At 41.0% G+C, this 18,711-nt stretch overlaps 2 protein-coding genes across 2 annotated transcripts in view; one reads left to right on the forward strand and one right to left on the reverse strand.

The window, feature by feature from the left end:
• Positions 1-7,754, forward strand: part of etv4 (ETS variant transcription factor 4) — a 31,317-nt gene extending 23,563 nt beyond the window's left edge. The window contains exons 8-12 of the mRNA XM_087174110.1: positions 1,944-2,012; positions 2,714-2,761; positions 3,732-3,904; positions 5,848-5,949; positions 7,234-7,754. Coding sequence (XP_087030236.1) covers positions 1,944-2,012; positions 2,714-2,761; positions 3,732-3,904; positions 5,848-5,949; positions 7,234-7,461 — 620 coding nt within the window. The 3' untranslated portion in view covers positions 7,462-7,754. The remainder of the gene's footprint in view (positions 1-1,943; positions 2,013-2,713; positions 2,762-3,731; positions 3,905-5,847; positions 5,950-7,233) is intronic.
• Positions 7,755-8,282: 528 nt separating this feature from the next.
• Positions 8,283-17,091, reverse strand: LOC111655407 (ATP-dependent RNA helicase DHX8-like). The gene is made up of 23 exons (XM_023406802.2): positions 16,944-17,091; positions 16,719-16,804; positions 16,575-16,641; positions 16,394-16,485; positions 16,124-16,230; positions 15,649-15,984; positions 15,413-15,557; positions 15,039-15,230; positions 14,863-14,950; positions 14,691-14,788; positions 13,772-13,919; positions 13,096-13,277; positions 12,764-12,958; positions 12,459-12,644; positions 12,140-12,350; positions 11,752-11,933; positions 11,341-11,481; positions 11,050-11,205; positions 10,748-10,885; positions 10,342-10,470; positions 9,935-10,131; positions 9,437-9,616; positions 8,283-8,881 (listed from the first exon to the last, which is right to left on the reverse strand). Exons 1-23 carry the CDS (start codon positions 17,044-17,046, stop codon positions 8,662-8,664), a joined length of 3,579 nt encoding a protein of 1,192 aa, XP_023262570.1. The 5' UTR covers positions 17,047-17,091; the 3' UTR covers positions 8,283-8,661.
• Between the last annotated feature and the right edge of the window lie 1,620 nt (positions 17,092-18,711).

Raw genomic sequence — 18,711 nt, forward strand, 5'->3', positions numbered from 1 at the left:
TGGGGGGGTGGGGGATAACACTGACAAGGAATCACACAACCTTGAGGAAGACAGGGAAAGTACAAAAGGATGTTTTTGTGTGGATAACTGCAGGGAGGAGGAGAAAGTTGAATTTGGTGGAGTTTCCTGTGTCTCTGATATGAGTTTGACCAGCTGCAGAAGCGGATCACACATGAAAGATCAGAGTTTATCATTCTGTTGTTGCAGACCTCCACATTTCTGCAAAGGCGCCACGCTTTTCAGGAGATAGGTAGTGCAGGGTTACAGGGGCTGAACATTTGGAGATACTTTTGTCAAATTAATGTCTGGAGAATAAGAATCTATTTCACTCAATCCTTTTATCCCTTTATGAGCAGATCTTCTCAATGCCCAGTGTATGGAATTGTTTGTATGCAATGGATGATGTGAGGCAAAAATAAAAATATGAATTTGTTGAAGGGATTAGTCATGGGATGCCAGGTAGTCTTAAAAAAATCTAATGAAAAGCATGAGTATGAATGAGAAACCTTAATCTATGACCATATAAATGGAATAATGTAAATTTAATTAGCAGACTCAGTGAAAATATAGTTTCGTTCAGGCAGTTAATTGGATAATTTGTGTTAAAGAGCTTTTCAATGAATGCTCCCTGCAAACTAAATCATAGGCATTTAAATGGTTTATAAAAGCAACACTGCCACATCGGCTCCGGCGAGTGTTGTTTATTTGCTGTTGATTTATAATGTCATTCATTTATGGTCATTTAGTTGAAAGAAAAACCCCTTCCCAAATTGTGCGGTAACAGGCATGTAATGGTGAAATGGCAATAGAGCGTACAAAAGAGGTGTATTGAAGTAAACAGCTTGTAAAGAGAACACCACCAGTGTTTTCTTTTATGGCAGACAAATGCCTCTAAGTCCTATTTTAAAAGCAGGCTAAAGAAAGAGACTCCTAGTTTCACATATGAAACGCCATTCCATCGTGTAATCACTGCTATTTTGTCACATGAAAGACACAAAACGCTCATGCCACCGAGTACACAATTAAGCCCGGTGCTCTCACACCCAATCTGCCCATCGCTCCCTGGTGGGGGCCCTGCCATTTCTGGCAGACATATTATTTACAGTATGATCGAGTGCCGCTGCCCCGGAATGGAGGGTTTGATTTTCCCCACTGGCATCTTATCACAGTCGCAGCGCTGCAGCTGCATTCCCCAGGAGTGAGTCACAGCCAGAGCCAGAGGCAAAGAGCTGCACCTTTTCAGTTTCTTATTCTCTCGCTTGTGTCGTTCACAACAGTTGAAAGACAAATGGACAAACACATACAGAATAGTCAGTGACACACCTTTTTTTAATTACCGCAAAGAGCCAAAGAAAAAGAAAATAAACACACACACAAAGGTGAGCAGAGTAGTCACAGGAAATCGAGCACAATGCTCTCGCAGAGCTCATAATAACACATTAAAGGTGCGTTACAAGTGTCCCAGCTTGCACAGAACTTCGCCTGAAGGTTTTTACGGGGAGCAATATAAAAATCTATTTTGGTGAATGCGGCTATTCGAGACAGTCAATGATGTGCCCAGACAAAGTGCAGACACTGTATACTGTACCACTTTTCTGGTCTGGTGAAGGTGCTTGTTCATGGCCTAAAAATACCGCCAGAGACAAGAGAAGTGATATGATAAATGCAGCATTCGTCCTTGCAGTGCTCAGGGTGATCACACAAAATATCTGTACATTGCAGCCACCTTCTCATGCAGATATTGGCTTAGTAAGCAATAAGTTCGTTTTGGGTTTCTCCATGCACACCAACTAATGATTCAATTTACTCCACGTAAATATTTTTTACCCCTTGTGTGCTGTTATTATTCTGCCACTTTAACTGGATGGTTGTTAAAACACAAAGTTTTAATCTGCTGAAATAAATATATTTTTGACTTAAAGCTGTTTGTGTTTCTGTCACAGATGTGCCTGGATGCCCCTCTATGTACCACCACAGTGAGGGCTACCCAAACCCCCAGCACAGCAATGAAGGTAATCAGACTTTCTTTGACTTATGTTGTAATAACCTTCATATTTTGCCCCTTTTTAGAACCACCTCCAAATTCTGCCACCAAATGTGTCCAATCTCCTCCTCTTCATCCCTTTATCTTCACTGAGCCCTCATTGGTTAGAGCTCTGTGGTCATTGGCTAACCGGCGTAGAGTGTCCGTGTTTCCATTGGCTAACCAGCGGTGTGCCTATGTTTCCATTGGCAGAGGTTCTCGGCTCACCCCTGCCTCAAGAATCCCTGAATAAACATAACTCCTGGAAAAAAGCACACTTATTTCCCCGGCGAAAAAAAGAAAACAATCCTTCCTCTTACTCCCATTGTTTGTCACACCATTTTGGGTAATTCAAATTCTTATTCACCAATTGTGTTCAGAACAAAACGACTGTGAAAGGCCTGAAAGATGTTACAAATAAGTTAATTGGCCCTGAAACTGGGAGCAAAGATCCAAGACCCATTAAATGTTTCCACTATGAAATCCTTTCCCTGTTACTGAAGTGCTCCGGTCCACTTTTGTAAAAGCAGAGTACACACTTATTGGCTTAACGTTATTCATGCGTGAATAGGTCCTTGTATTTTGTTGGGTTGGTATTCAAAGCTTGGCACAGATCCCAAATGAACAACCTAGTTGTGCCGGGCTCAAGGCCCCTTGAAACCTAAACACAATTCTTCCCTTGTCTTCCAGGCTATCTGTTTGAAAATGACTCCCGTGTGGTTCCAGAGAAGTTCGAAGGTAGGCCTGCTGCGCCCATAATCCCTCCGCATTCACACACCACAGTCCACTTGTCGAGGTGTTAGTCTATATGACGGCGTTATAGGAGAGAAACACTATCCGTACAGTCACCCACTCCGATCTCTATACCCGACGATCATCTTATATAGACGTCAGAGAGCGTTGTGTAAGAGCTACATGGGTCTTTGTGTTCTCACAAACTTAGTTAGTGGGTTTGGTTTCTCCGTGCACACAATGTAGGGCTCCCCTGTCACGCTGAGAACAGAGACATGCAGTCTCCCATGGTGTTTTTTGGTGATTGACACTAAAGGAGATTGAGTGGAGAGCCCAAGGGTGTCAGCACTGGTTGAACCAGTGAAGTGTGCAAGTTCTCTGAGAGACAACAGCAGTAACTTAGCACAGCCTCTCGTGTTCCCACACTTGTGTGCAACATATCCAATAACCGGTAAACAACTGAGAACCAAACGAGAATTAGTGTCTGTTTACGCACATATTGCTTCACCCGGTATTGTTTTTGTTTCAAATAACTGTGCAGCCACTTCATGCTTTTAATTTCATCTCTCAGTCCTCTGAAATCTCCCCTCTGTTTCCGTCTCTACTCAACACACTGCTGCCTTTCTAGTGATAAGCCGTTGTTAGTAAGCAGTTCATTCAGTTTACGTCAGTTTGCAAACATGAAACATCAGATTAGATGACCTGCTGATGTACTGGCCCCTCTAGAATTCAGATGCTTTGCAGCTGTTACAAACTTTTCTTGTTTTCACATGTAACATAAGAACCACGTTAGACTTTAATTTAATGATTAAAGCTTAATGGTCTGATGTAGATTAATGTGCTGCAAATGTATCAAATATCAAATAAACTTGGTCACAAAGTCACAATCGAAGCTACAAAGAGTTCAGTAACAGTCCCTTTTATTATACAAAGAAAGCATTTTGCTGACCTCCAGTTTGTTCTCTCCTCGTTCCAGGTGAGGTGAAGCAGGAGGGGGGTGGTGTTTTTCGCGAGGGCACACCTTACCAGCGCCGTGGCTCTTTGCAGCTCTGGCAGTTCCTGGTGGCCCTGCTGGACGACCCGGGCAATGCCCACTTCATCGCCTGGACCGGCCGCGGCATGGAGTTCAAACTCATTGAACCTGAAGAGGTTTGTCTGAACCAATCTCTTTTAATCAGTGTTTTTTTTTTTTTTAATCTTTCAAGAGAACATTAACAAGGAAAAACAGCAGGAGTGGGGGTGGTGCCATACAGAAATTCACTGATTAATTAGTCATTTAAACACAGTTACTGGTCTTTTTTTATGTGAACAGGTGCAGTATTCTGCCTGTTTAAAGCAGATCCTTCACTGTATCATGAGTAATGACTATAAATGAATGTACAGGCTGTGACTACTGTATATTTCTTTACTGCTCACACACGTCTTTGTGTTTACTGAAACCAGCAGATCCAGTGTGATAGGCCGAGACTCCTGTTAATCAAGCAAATACACTCAGTCTCTTTTTAAGATCTTTTATTGAAACATTTTTAAAATTACTACTATGGCTGTTGGTTAGATATTGCGGTCAGAACATTTTGTGAGGGAAAAGAAAATGTAATGCTTGTGATTTTGAGAGAGAAGCTGGGACTTTTTGAACTGAATTCATTTCACAATTTAGATTGCATTTAGTTTTTCATGATGGTGGTGTGAAACCAAAGAAAAGGGACGGTGCGTTAACTGTGAAAAAATGACAATCATTTTCTTGCTCTGTTGTTGTTGAATAGTGTAAGGACCTCTCTAGGCCAAAGTCTCTTTCTATTAATAGTATCATCTCAAATATATGGAGCATTCAAAATGCGTCAATAATATTTTTTGTCTATATTACTGTATGTGCTCATCAAGGGATAGTGGAGAAGTGTTCATAGAAATCATGACGTTAATATAAATCTGATAAGGTCAGCAGAAGAGTTATTCTGGGAATGGATTTATGTTAGCAGGGTTTGAAGGCGCTACCTAGATTAGAGCGATTAGAAGTGAGATTTGGCCACTTTCCTCGCAGCTCTATTCTCTGATCCATCTTCCATTAGTTCCCCATTCATTATTCAACACATGAAACGCTGGATTGATAAATGAAGGACAAGCGCTATCACAGAATCACCCAACACCCCGGTTCTTTCTCACCTCCTCACATTTCTTCAGTCGAGACATTTTTGCGATGTTTAAGTCTGCAATTTGATTGGATCTATCAGACAGAGCGTCCTTTTAGGCGGGTCCTAATACGGAGAGGACTATACTGTGTTTTCCATTATCTTTTTACTGTACATTAATAATGAATGGGGGTAAGAGTTTTACAAGAGCAATTAGGGCTGAGAGCACACTCAGAGATCAAACAGGGCTGCTGGCTGGATGGCCACTGTGGGATACGACCTGTCTCTTCATGAGTCATGAATCTCGGCGTCCCTCCCCCCAGCTTTACTGTTCTTCCAGGGTCTGAGATGTTTGTCAACATGAGGCTCGGTGCCTATTGTGACTTCATTTACTTCCCCTTGCCTGTGCGGGGTTGTTGTGAGATGCTAATTTTCTATCCGAGTTAGTGGTCCCTCATCAGCTGAGAGTTCAATTTTGGGTTGGGGCTGTGTTTCATGGTCTGCCTCTGACAACCAGCCATGACTCTTATTTCACTGCGAACACTGTGGGACTCTGGTTGCATTCAAGTGGTAATGGGTTACATAAAAAGGAAGTGAATCCACATGTGGGGACTCGCCCTGGTCTTGGCGTGTTGACGCTGCTGAGTTAAGGAGCAGAGAAGACTTTGACTTGTCACCAAGGACCCCTAGTGGCCACAGCTTGGAATTAGAAACAACTGTGTCTGATTATGATTTTGGGAATATGAACTTCAGGAAAAAAAAAAAAAAAGCTGACGCAAACAATTCTCAAATGTTGACGTGTCATTTGAGTAAGGCTATATTCTTCAGAACTTCAAAAGCTTAGAAATACCCACTCACCTTTAAATGAACCTCACTAAAGCTGAACTATGCCATAAGTGTAACCACAACCATTTCCTTTCTGCTGTCCTCTCCCCTCCTCGACCTCCTCGTTCTCCCTCTCCTCAGGTTGCCAGGCTGTGGGGTATGCAAAAGAACCGTCCAGCCATGAACTACGACAAGCTCAGTCGCTCTCTGCGCTATTACTACGAGAAGGGAATCATGCAGAAGGTACAAAACACATCCTTTTTATATTACTATTAATATTGTCCTTATGTTTCAGGTATTATAATCTTCTAAATTTTGCCATCAATGTCCACAAAACCTTATGTTTGCTCAAGTTATATCATGGTTCACTTTATAGTATCACTTTCTAACATGGCACGCTTTGTAAAAGGTTTATAAGTTGTAACTAATGGTTTTAGAAAAAGTTAATAGGTCAGTTACATTTAAGGAAACAATAAGGAAACCTACCCTCATCCTCCTGTATGACACTTTCAATCCTCATGGGTTTCTTACCTTTTACTAGGCCATCAGGTCTGCAGTTATAAATGTTAGAAAGTCATGCATAAAAGGTTTTTACAACAGCCAATCAAGTGTGCAGTTGTAAACAAGCCACGAATAAATGGACTGTGATCCAGATGCTTTGCGCAACTTTTCCAGAAAGTAAGTGGTTGACTGGTTCGTTGGAGGGGTCGTGGATTTAAGTGCAAGCCAAGAAGACAAATGCAAATTTAGTTGGAGGAGGATAAACACCAGTTAAGAGACATTTTCCACAAACTGGCAACCCAAAAGTTGTCCTTATCCTTAACCATTAAAAAGCCAATAATTACAATTTATAATCACTTTATAAAGTAGAAAGCATAGTATAAAATCATATAAGTGGACCTGTTCTAGTTATCCTACTATGAAGACATATGGAAGGCAAAAATATGGAAGGAAACTTAAGCAAACTTAAGGTTTGAGCAACAGAAAAGGTTAAAATACTATAATATTAAAAGAAAAGGACAAACTTTAAATGATGCATTCCCTGAGTTTAGAGTTACTTATTAGAAAAGGGTAATACATTTACTCAATCTCTTAGGCATCAACCTTAGTCTCATTTCATAATTTCACATCAGCTGAGGTTTAGAAGATACACATTAATGTGTACATTTGTAGAAAGAAGTAAGTTTAAAAGAGTTGCAGTGGCCATATTTGCATATTTGTGTAATGGCGTACAGTATATGAGTCAAATTAAATGTTTATTAATCTCACTAAAATCACCATCAATCACAGCTGAGTGGCTTTTGTCAGACGATAACTGGGTCACTGCACTTTTGTGACGCAGATCTGATCCTCTACTGGATATCTAAATATAGACAGACAGTAAGATTTGTGTTACACACCTATGCAACTCAAACAGGCAACTGAAAAGTCTGCTTACCTGGAAAAAAAAAAAAAGAGCTTAGTTTTTTTTTGTTTTTTTTTTTACATGCATTCCTATATGACTCAAGCACTCCCCTCTCTCTCCAGGTGGCAGGGGAGCGCTATGTTTACAAGTTTGTTTGTGAGCCCGAGGCCCTCATCTCCCTGGCCTTCCCCGACAATCAGCGGCCCAGCCTGAAGGCCGAGTTTGAGCGCTACGTCAACGAGGAGGACACAGTGCCCCTGTCCCACCTGGACGAGGGAGTGCCCTACACCACGGAACAAGCCCCCCAAAACATGGGCCCCCAGCCCTACTCCAAAGGCTACATGTACTAAAGCCAGCCCCCGACTCTCTCTCCTTTCTCCCCGCCTTCAGAAATCTTCCTGTTGTACCTACCCATCATCATACACACCCCGAAACCCCATGCACCTCTTGCACATGCCCACCCCATCCACTTGTATATAAGGCTATGGTGTTTTTGTTTTAAATTAATCTCATTAGGGATTTTTTTTTTTGTTTTGTTTTGTTTTTAAGAGCTGCATTCCTCTCACATCTGAGGCCTATTCAATCCATAAACATGACTGTGGTTGAAGAGATTGCTTAATAAATACCCATAATAATACCCAAACTGAAGTCCGGACTATTCTTTTCTGTGTTTTTGTTGTGAGCCACATGTGGGTACTTTCACCTTTTTACAAGCGAGGAGGATTATGGTGGGCAAAACCTGTTTTTATAAATATGTGATTTAACTGCTCAGGCTGTTTAAATTTACCATTTTAAGACACATGCTGATTCACTTTCTACCCGAGGGATGAGAAGATTGACACCACTCATCTCTGTGTGGTAAATACTAAACTAGCAATCGGTTAGCTTAGCTTACCATAAAGACCGTAACACAGGGGTAAACAGCTAGCCTCACTAACACTCACCGGCTACTAGCAGTATCGTCATATTACCACACAGACAGGAAAGTGGCATAAATTCTCTCATTTAACTCTAAAAGAAAGCAGATGAGCAAGTTTCACAACATTTGCAACTATTACTTTAACCAAAACAGCAGTTGGTCTTAACACCTAGCGCACGCATCAAATAAATATTTCATATTTGCCAATATTCATGCAAACAAGACGGTGAAGAGTTAAAACGCAGCAGCAGATAAGATTGCATCCCGTGTTTATCCGAAATGATGAAAAACTAACGTCAATGATTGAACATTTTAAAACATTTCTAAATTATTTAAACATAAAACATTTCATAGAAAATACAATATAAGAAATGTTAACCAGTTCAGGTGTTAATACCTAACAATGGTAATGACATAGCTAACATGGCTAATTTAAGTATTACTGAAGTGAATAAAGAAAGTTAAATATTAAAACATTCCTATTCCATAAGACAGTTTATTAAGGTTTGGTCGAAGTTTTAGCTTTGGCAACGCAAAATCAAAAACATGAAACCAAAGTGTCTTTTTCAGCCGTTATCTGATTCCGTTTGTTCTACACAGTATGTCCACCTGGTATAAGCCTGAAGCATCCTCAGCGTCGTCTAAAGGCGCGGGAGATCCTCCATGCGTTGGGCTCCTCGTAGCGGCTGTAGAGAGGCTCCAGTTTCTGCATCCTCTTCTGCCGGCTGAGGCGCGTGGGGTCACCAACTCTGAAGAAAGCCGGGGCGAACTCCACCAGCCAGCGAGGGTCGATGGTAGTCACCTCCCGCATGTACTCCTTGGTGGTCAACACCAGCTCATGGTACACAAGCCTGGAGAAAGAACAACAAGGACAGAAATACAGTTAATAATGATTAGGGTTGCAACTAATGATTAGTTTCAATAATAAATGACTAATACAGCTGAAATGATTAGTCGTTTAATAAATTTGTCCATAGATGGTAAATTAATCGGAAACTATTTTAATAAACCAATAATTTCAGTCAGTTCAGATAACTGATTAGTTATAAATAAAATATCACCATATCATTAAATCGCTAATGAAAACCATCATTAGTTTTATCTATATTCATGGATTATTTTTTCAGATCTATTGATTAATCAGAAAACAGTAAAATATAAAAGCACAAAGATATTCTAACTACAGTTGCAAAAAACAAAGAAAAACAGTAAATGCTAAAGAGTGACAAGCTGGTTAATTTCCTGTTGATTAACTAATCATTTCAGCAATATTGATGATTATACAAGACATCCACACAAATTAATCACTCAAGCTGCAGGAAGACACAACCAGAACAGCTCTAAGTAAGACCTAAGCAATGTTTTTTGGGATATGGATTAAAATCTTGTCAACAATGAGGACTCACCACTCCGGCTGGCGGTTGAACAGAGTGCTGGAGGGGTGGAGGTACACCACCTGCTGGTCAATCAGGGTACGGTACCCGTCCTGAGGGTGCTTCCTGGCTGCGTTCCTGAAGTAACCGCTGCAAATAGCTTTCTGGACCCGCATCGTACTTTTCCCACAAGACACCACGTCCAGCTTGTGTCTAAGAAATATTTAGTCTCATTTAATATTCGTATACCTGTAGTTTTTCATAAGACATTGTGTACAGATTATATAGTTTGATTGAGGTTAATTACTGAGTAATTGTTTATCTCAAACTTGACATATATTAAAAGTACATTGCTGCATATCTTTATACATCAATTACCATTTCCACATTTTATAAAGTAAAACATGGTCTCTGTTTTAAATTATATCAGTGTTACTCAGTGGAATTCAATACCATGCTCTATTTAGTACAAGAAATACACAGGGGGAAATCTAATGGTTAAAGCACGGTTAAATTTCATATGCAGACTACCTGTCCATGATGCTCAGCATCTGCTTGCGGATGTCCTGAGCTCTCTTTAATGAGCGAGCCTGAATGAAGTTCTCAAAACACCAGGGGTTGGAGAACTTGTTGTTCTTCCAGGAGTTGTAGACAGCCAACAGTGTAAGGTGGTCTCCCTCCGGCTGGAAAAACTTTGTCTTCCTCTGGTCAGCCTGGGCCTGTTTGTCCTGCAAATAGAAGGATTGAATTTTGTTTTTCTGTTTTTTGAGGAAACAGAGTCTGATATGTGTGTTATTTCACAGAGGTGTTGTTTCTTTTAATCATGCCCCCCCCCAAAAAAAATATTGTTAATTGTCATGAAGGAAGTATTTGTATGTGTTATAGAAATAATTCTGATCTGAATGAGACTGAAGTCAAATCAGGTGTTAGCTGCATACCTTTGGTCTATAAAAGATGTTCTGAACAGACAACATGGAGACGATGGTGAGCATCTCCTCGCTGCAGCCCAGATGGACGGACATGATCAACATCTTACACAGCATGGGCTCCAGAGGGAACTCAGCCATCTGAACCACAGAGACAGGTGGGAAAACACAATTTTGAAGGTAATATAAAACATGTTAAGTGTGGGGACCTCATACACAAACAGGTAAACCTGACACTGACAACAACTAGTGATCAGTACAATAAGTTAACTTCATTGACAAGGAGCAAAGGACAAAATGGACAAATCTACTCTCTAGATGATTCAAGCTCTACTTTAAGACCACACACTGACTCTACCAATACAATAAATATAGCTGTCACCAATATAATACATGCAATTATTCCTATTCTTCTCACCCTTCTACCCAGCCGTGTGAGTAATCCTTCATCATCCAGAGCTCCCAGAGTGTACAGCTGCTCCATGGCTATGATCAGAGTCTCCATGGGAGGAGCATCCATGAAGTCGAACGCCAGAAGGTCATTAATACCCATGGCCTAGGGAGGTGAGTAAAGCACAGGAGGAAAGGAGAAATCAAATTAAAAATTCTTATGACGGATTTCCAGGAGAGGCAAAGCAGCCCACTTCTAAAAAACTAGAACTAAAAAAAAAATACAAAAAATAAAAAAAAAGACAGCCACTGATTTGTGGAGGACTGTACCTTCAGAGACAGCACAGTGCTGGCCAAGTTGGTTCTCTGGATCTCAGGCACATTGGTCGTCAGCATCTCATCTCTGTAGGCTCTCTCAGTGTAGAGCCTGTAACACTTCCCCGGGCCTGTTCTGCCGGCTCGACCTGACCTCTGCTTGGCCTGGGCCTGAAAAGAAACCAGGAGGTAATTAAAGGACTAATGAGGAAAGAGATGTCAATCTAACATATCACTAACCAATGATGCTTTTTCATTTTGTCAGCTTAGAATAAAAACCTCTGAGATTGTGTTAAAATGAATGACCTGTGATATGGGAGTCACCACAAGCTGGTCAATGCCGGTCTTGGAATTATACACGATCTGCTTAACAAAACCAGGATCCACCACGTAGTAGATTCCATCAATAGTCAGAGACGTCTCAGCAATGTTTGTGGCAATGATGACCTAGTTGTGAGCAAAAGAAACAAAAGTTTTCATTTTTATATGGTGGATGCATGTAATACCTATTTGCTCTGTTCTGGACTTCACTAAAAGGCAATTTTGTCATCTCAAGTTGACTATATTTGAATTCTAATAAAGAAAGATAGTGTTATAATGAGTGACAGTCTCACTTATCATACTATATTCATTAGAGAATTGCAATTTTAGAACTTGAATAAAACTGGAACTGCTTTTAACCAGTAAAACTAGTCCTAATTTTATCCTGCATATTACCTTTCTGCTGCCTGGAGGCGCTGGATCAAAGATCCTGGTCTGCATCTCACTGGGCAGGGCAGAATAAACTGGCAGAATAATCAGCTCAGGAACATCAGGCCCCAGTGACTTCATTCGCTCATACAGGATCTCACAGGCCGTGTCGATCTCTTCCTGTCCAGTCAGAAACACCAGGACGTCACCTGAGAAAAAGACAGGGAGAAAAAAGGATTTTATTTTAACATAAAAGCTGATGCAAATTCATTTTTCCCAATAGAGATACTACTAGGTTTTTTATATACAAAACAACACAAGTATAGAATATCTTAAAACATGACTGTTGTCGCCGGGACAACAGTGACCTTAAATTCAAGATGGCTTAGACACAATCCTATTTCAGAAACCATACCTGGGGGCTCTGTTAAATGGATCTGCATGACAGTGATGAGACCGGCATCCAGGTAGTCCGTCTCAGGCTCTTTGGTATAGAGGATCTCCACTGGGAAGGTTCTTCCCGGGATGGTGAATATGGGAGCTTCAAAGAAATACTGGGAGAATTTGACAGCATCCAGTGTAGCAGAGGACACGATCAGCTTCATGTCTTTGCGCTTCTGTATCGTCTACAAGAGACAGAGAAAGTTATTACACGTGAAAACGCTTTGTTGGTATGGAATTAGGTCAGTGAATATTCTTAAAAAATTTCATATGGTTTGTAGAATGTGGAATACCTTCTTGAGGAGGCCGAACAGCACGTCAGTGTGGATTGTTCTCTCGTGGGCCTCATCTAGCATAATGAGGGAATACTGGCTCATGTCCGGGTCCACCAGACACTCTCTCTGCAGCATACCATGGGTCATGTACTTGATTACTGTCTCCGTACTGGTGCAGTCCTCAAAACGAATGGTGTAACCCACCTAAAATGAAGGTAAAAAAATATGTGAGGTAATCTGAATGACATCTTAAAAAATTGCAACTAGTTTGAAATTGATAAATGCTACAAATGAGAGGAACAGCTCTCTCTAAGGTCACTGACCTCTTGGCCTAGACGACATCCATACTCCTCAGAGACTCTCTTGGCCACTGACATGGCAGCCACACGACGGGGCTGCGTACAGCCAATCTTTCCCCGGGAGGTGTAGCCTGCCTCTGCCAGGTACTGAGTGATCTGTGTGGTCTTACCTGACCCGGTTTCTCCGACTACAATCAAGATCTGATTATCATGAACAGCCTGTCAGGAGAGAGAATGAATCAGTAAGTAAAGTGGGTTCAGGTGGAGTTCAGCACCTTCTGTCTCATTCGGTTTCCCAATCATTTCATCACTTAAATAAAGTAATGCTCTGAATGTGATCTCACCACTGTTCATACCTGAGTGAGCTGTTCCTTAAGCTTGAAAATAGGCAGACTCTCTCTCTGCTGCAGGATGGAGAGCTCTGTCTTCTTGCCATACGATACCTGGTTCCCTCCTAAGGCGTATCTCTTCCACTCTGGAAGATCGATAGGCATAGCGCCGATGCCTCTCATGTTGGCAGCGATCTGCCTTCCTTCATCTATAAGAAGATAGTCGTGAGATGTTCAGTTCCGGCAAGATTCATCCCAACCTCCTACAATCTACCATTTTGTTTAATTAAGATGAACTGCGACGATAATGAACTTCCCAACTAGATCTTTTTATATTAAACTATGAGTCAGAGGTAGTGACCAGCCGGAAGGAACTTGTAAAGCCTCTGATATCTCCTCAGGCAATGGAAGACAGAGACGCAGTGCAGTGTGTCTGTGTGTGCCAGAATAAATTCATAGTGAAGCTAGATAACCATCTCCAGCCATGACATGGTCACAGTGAAACAGTGTAAGAGGCCTGGCACAGGACAGATGAATTTTATTTCCCAAATTTCACTAACACAACATGGATTGTTTTTGTTTCGTAATTAGTTTCTGATCGAAGCTTTAAGATTTAAATTTAAGGGTTGCACACATTTAAATCTACAGCCTCATTTAAAAAGTATTTGCTGAATCATGTGAAATGTGTAGTCTAGGTTCTTACAATCAGGCATTGGGTCTATCCAGTTCTTGTTGAGACCAGTAGGGATGCAGTCCATCTCTGCTGCGCGAGCCGCCTGCTTCAGCTCCCGCCTCTCCTTAGCCAGTGCGCTCTGCATCATGGCCGCCTGGGAAAGGGAGCCGTCTGGATTCTAATGGACAAAATCAGAACAATTGTTGGTATGAACGTAGAGAAACTACAGGAAACATTTTGTCAAACTGCAACAGTGTTTACAGCACAAGCTTATATATACCAATGTACTCCCGGGGTACAGTCTGCTTAATGTAAAATAAATAAGGATGAATAAGTACAAGGCAACAAAAGTAATCTGTGCTTTTACTAATAGATCTGCAGAGTGACTGAGACTTAAAGCTGTAGTTTCTTTCTTTCTTTTTTTTTTTTACAGCTTTTTTTCCATCTCAAAATTCAGGTGTTTTTTATTGGTTGGATAGTTAACTATTTTAAGTTTAAAGATGAAAATAACATCCCCTGAAAATTATGTATTTGCTGACCTCCAGTGGTTTAACTTCTGAATTCTCTTTGCATGAGTATGAATATCCACTGGAGGTGGCTGTAGCACAATTCATTCTATTTTAACACTCGGTATTAGTTGGTGTTTAATGCAAAACCTCAAAACAAACTCGTAAAAAAAAACCAAAAAACATCCACCTGTAACGTTTTACGCCTCCTGGTGCCAAAACTGTGGCAGCTGTTAATTTTTTTTCTTTGCATATAGAAGGTAACAGTAAACTGTTAGAATCAGTAGGTCTTTTTTCATATACAGTGGATAAGGCAGGTTAGTACAGCAGAACTGATAATCTGATACTAACCAAAGTTCCACGACATATTATTGAAAGAAATATTCAGAGAATCTGCACAGGTTTACCCACACAACAAATAACTCTGGAGTCTGGATACGTACCTTCACTATTTTAACTGGGCTCATATTCAAGGTCCATTTAGTCTGTCCCCTCAGGAATGGTGGTTCATCATCAACCAGATCAATCTCTATGTCTTCATCTGTGGAGGGAACCGTCATATTTATTACACAGAACAACTTTCACTTTGCAAAAACTTGTGAAAAAGAGTTTTACCTTCATCATCATCTATTTTGGGAAGAATTCCCGTCTCCTCGTCAAATTCTGGGAACTCTTCTTTAGGAAGAACATTGGCTGCAATCATCTGAATGAGAGAGATCATTTTTTAAACATTTGCCAAACAATGAAGATACCACCATTCAGCCAGTATTGTGAATGTATTTGGTGAATACCTGATTAATTTCCCACTTCTCAAGGTCAGTTATCTTTGTGAGCCGTTTGTGTTCTGTTGGGTTTTCCTCCATTTCCAGCATGCTGACTTCGTTGGGGCGGTCAGGGTTCCTCATGTTTTCATCTACAACTTCAACACCTGGGTTTCTTCTTCGGTTGGGGTTCATGTCCTCCCCTGTCTCCTGGTCTACATCCTAGCCACAAGGACCACAATGCATCAGAGTCGTTTTTGCAAATCAATGTCTGCATTTGTTTAATGTAATTTTTGTTTAAGAGATGAGAAATATTTCAGAATAATGGATGAATTATACTGACTAACTACACTGACCAGCACTTCTTCTACAATGGTAAAACATAAATGATGAAGTTGTCTTACCTTCATACTGAGGCTGGCTTTGGTTCCAGTGAATGACAGCACTTTGACCTTCACCTTTTGGCCTTTGGTGACCACATCAGCCACATTCGCTATACGTCCTTCTTTGCGCAACTCTGAGATATGCACCAGACCCTCCCAGCGTTTTCTGCAGCGAATGACAGTTGCACACTACAGTTTAGGATCAGGATGAAAACACCAAAAGACACTGGAAACATCTATCCATCTATCTTACTGACCTGAGGCCCTCGAGCTGCACAAAGCAACCAAACTGCATAATGCTGCTGATTTTGCCATTGTAGATGTCACCCACAACAGGCTCGTCTGGCGGAGGCCGATCCACAGGTCTATCACTCTCACGCCAGCGGTCCCCATCCTCCTCCTTGTTGTTGTTGTCGTTGTTACCTCTGTTCGGGCTTGGTGGACGGTCACTCCAGCGAGACACTCGTTTCCTTCTCCGCTTGTGGTTTGTTTCTCCATCGCGATCTCTTGATTTGGAGCGAGAGCGACTTCGCTTACATCCGCTTTCTCTGTCTGCATCTCGACCTCTGTCACATTGTGAATTTCTGTCTGACCTGAGATGAAAAGAGAAAGAGAGTCCAGTTTTTATTCCAAAGAGAATCAATTCAATTTAAAAATATTTTTACATTGGTCTCTTGTTTTGTCAGTTAGAGACACCTTTTTCCAAATGGCAGGAATCCACGTATAAATTACCTGTTATCAGAGCTTGCCCCACAAACACTTGGCATAAGCATCTCCAGCTCCTTCATGGCTGCTAATGCAATCTGCTCATCGTCTTTATCTGTGTGTGGCGGGGGAATCTGGAAGGAAAGTAATAATTAGAGACAACAGCTTCATAGCTCCATAAATACTACAAACTGCAATACTTCTGAAATACATACATGTATTTGGTAATGCTGATTTTCCTACTAAACAAGTAGAACACACAGAGGTTTAAATGAATATGAAAGAAGTGAGTCTTACGATCCACACAGGGTCATCTGGTTTACACAAAGCAGGGTATTTCACTTTCAGCTTGTCCTTCTCACTCTTTGGGTTCGCCTCTGGCTGAAGTGCTGATAGAGAAGAAATTATATATCAGTGGGCTAATAGCTGCAAAACCTAGGCTAAAAATGAACATAAAGCGTATTAAAAATATTTGTACCTTTACTTGTAGATGGTGAGGAGCGCATAGTATGAATAAGTCTGAGTAAATTACCAATAAGGGTATCCTGAAACAAAAAAAGTGGATTTAGTGATACAACACCGATCCATACATACATGAAAAATGAAGCTGTTATATACTTACTGTAAATTCTGCTCCATTTTGTAATAGCACAGCTTTAAATTCCTCAATTGTTGGGTGTTTTTCGGCGAGGTTGATGATAAATTCAGCTGCAAAACAGCAACTAGTGTTAAGCTACACATGCTAACCTTGTCGGTTGACATTATCATGCCTGTTTCTAACTGAGCAATGCAAAGTTAGCTAGCACACTAGATGAGAAAACAATGCTGTCATGTATCGTAACGTTACCCAAATCTTTTTCGCTTATTCCCAGATGATTCTCCAGCTCTGTGCACACCTTTGACACCAAAGATAGATATTCGAGACGTTTTATTTCGTCTAAAGCAGCCATTTTTCTGCTTTGTTTTGGGAAGAACAGGAAATTTCTACTTCTCCTCCTTTAGTTTGTGCTCCAGCGACATGTTTCAGTGCTGTTGCCCCCTACCGGTCAACAGGCAGATAACATTACATAGAGTCTACACATTGAAACCTTGTAGAACGTTCACACACAATTTTGAGCTATTTATACTTCATTGTACTTGAGTATTTCCATGTAAAGCCACATTTTATTTTCTACACCACTACATTTCAGATGGATATAGAAAATCACTTTGCAAACTAAGTTTTACATAGAAAAACATTCAACATTCATATTGCTATAGAGGAAACTACCCAACAAAAAATTAGAATATCGTGCAAAGGTTCGTTTATTCCAGAAATTAGATTTACAAGGTGAAACTAATGTATGACATAGGTTCATAACATGCAACTCAAGATATTTCAAGCCTTCATTTGATATAATTTTGATGATTATGGCTTACAACTTATGAAAACCTCAAATTGAAAATCTCAAAAAATTAGAATATCACATACAATTAATAGAAAGGGGATTTTAGACAGAGAAATATTGGCCCTCTGAAAGGTTTAATCTTGCATATGTACTTAGTACTTGGTTTGGGCCCCTTTTGCATGAATTACTGCCTCAATGCGGCGTGGCATGGATGCTATCAGCCTGTGGCACTGCTCAAGTGTTATGGAAGACCAGGATGCTTTGATAGCGGCCTTCAGCTCTGCTGCATTGTTCGGTCTCATGTCTCTCATCTTTCTCTTGGCATAGCCCCATAAATTCTCTATGGGGTTCAGGTCTGGCGAGTTTGCTGGCCAATCAAGCACCGTTATCTGATGGTTATTTAACCAGGTTTTGGTACTTTTGGCAGTGTGGGCAGGTGCCATATCCTGTTGGAAAATGAAGTCAGTATCTCCATAAAGCTTGTCTGCTGAAGGAACCATGAAGTGTTCTAAAATCTCCTGATAGACAGCTGCGTTGACTCTGGACTCAATAAAGCACAGTGGACCAACACCAGCAGATGACGTGGCTAAAGTCCAAAGTCCTCTTTTCCGATGAGAGCAAAATTTGCTCTCATCGGAAAAGAGGACTTTGGACCACTGAGCAACAGACCAGTTCTTTTTGTCTTTAGCCCAGGTAAGACGCTTCTGACGTTTGTTGTTCAGGAGCGGCTTGATAAGAGGAATACGACATTTGAAGCCCATTTGCAGGATCCGTGTGTGTGTGGTGGCTCTTGATGTACTAACTCCAGCCTCGGTCCACTCCTTGTGAAGTTCCCCCACACTTTTGAATGGCCTTTTCCTGACAATCCTCTCCTGACTCCGGTCATCCCTGTGGCTTGTGCACCTTTTTCTTCCACACTTTTCCCTTCCCGCTAACTTTCTATTAATGTGCTTTGATACAGCACTTTGAGAAAATCCAACTTCTTTTGCAATTACCTTTTGAGGCTTTCCCTCCTTGTGGAGGGTGTCAATGATGGTTTCCTGCATAACTGTTGGTCAGCAGTCTTCCCCATGATTGTGAATTCTAGTGAACCAGACTGAGAGACCATTTAAAGACTCAGGAACCCTTCACAGGTGTTTTGGATTAATTAGCTGATGAGCGTGTGACACTTTGAGCCTATAGTATTGAACCTTTTCCAAATATTCAAATTTTCTGAGATTTGGAATT

This window comes from Seriola lalandi, unplaced genomic scaffold (assembly GCF_002814215.2).
Source record: "Seriola lalandi dorsalis isolate HSWRI2012SDOR001 ecotype SW California unplaced genomic scaffold, Sedor1 jcf7180002054317, whole genome shotgun sequence".
Taxonomy (NCBI): domain Eukaryota; kingdom Metazoa; phylum Chordata; class Actinopteri; order Carangiformes; family Carangidae; genus Seriola; species Seriola lalandi.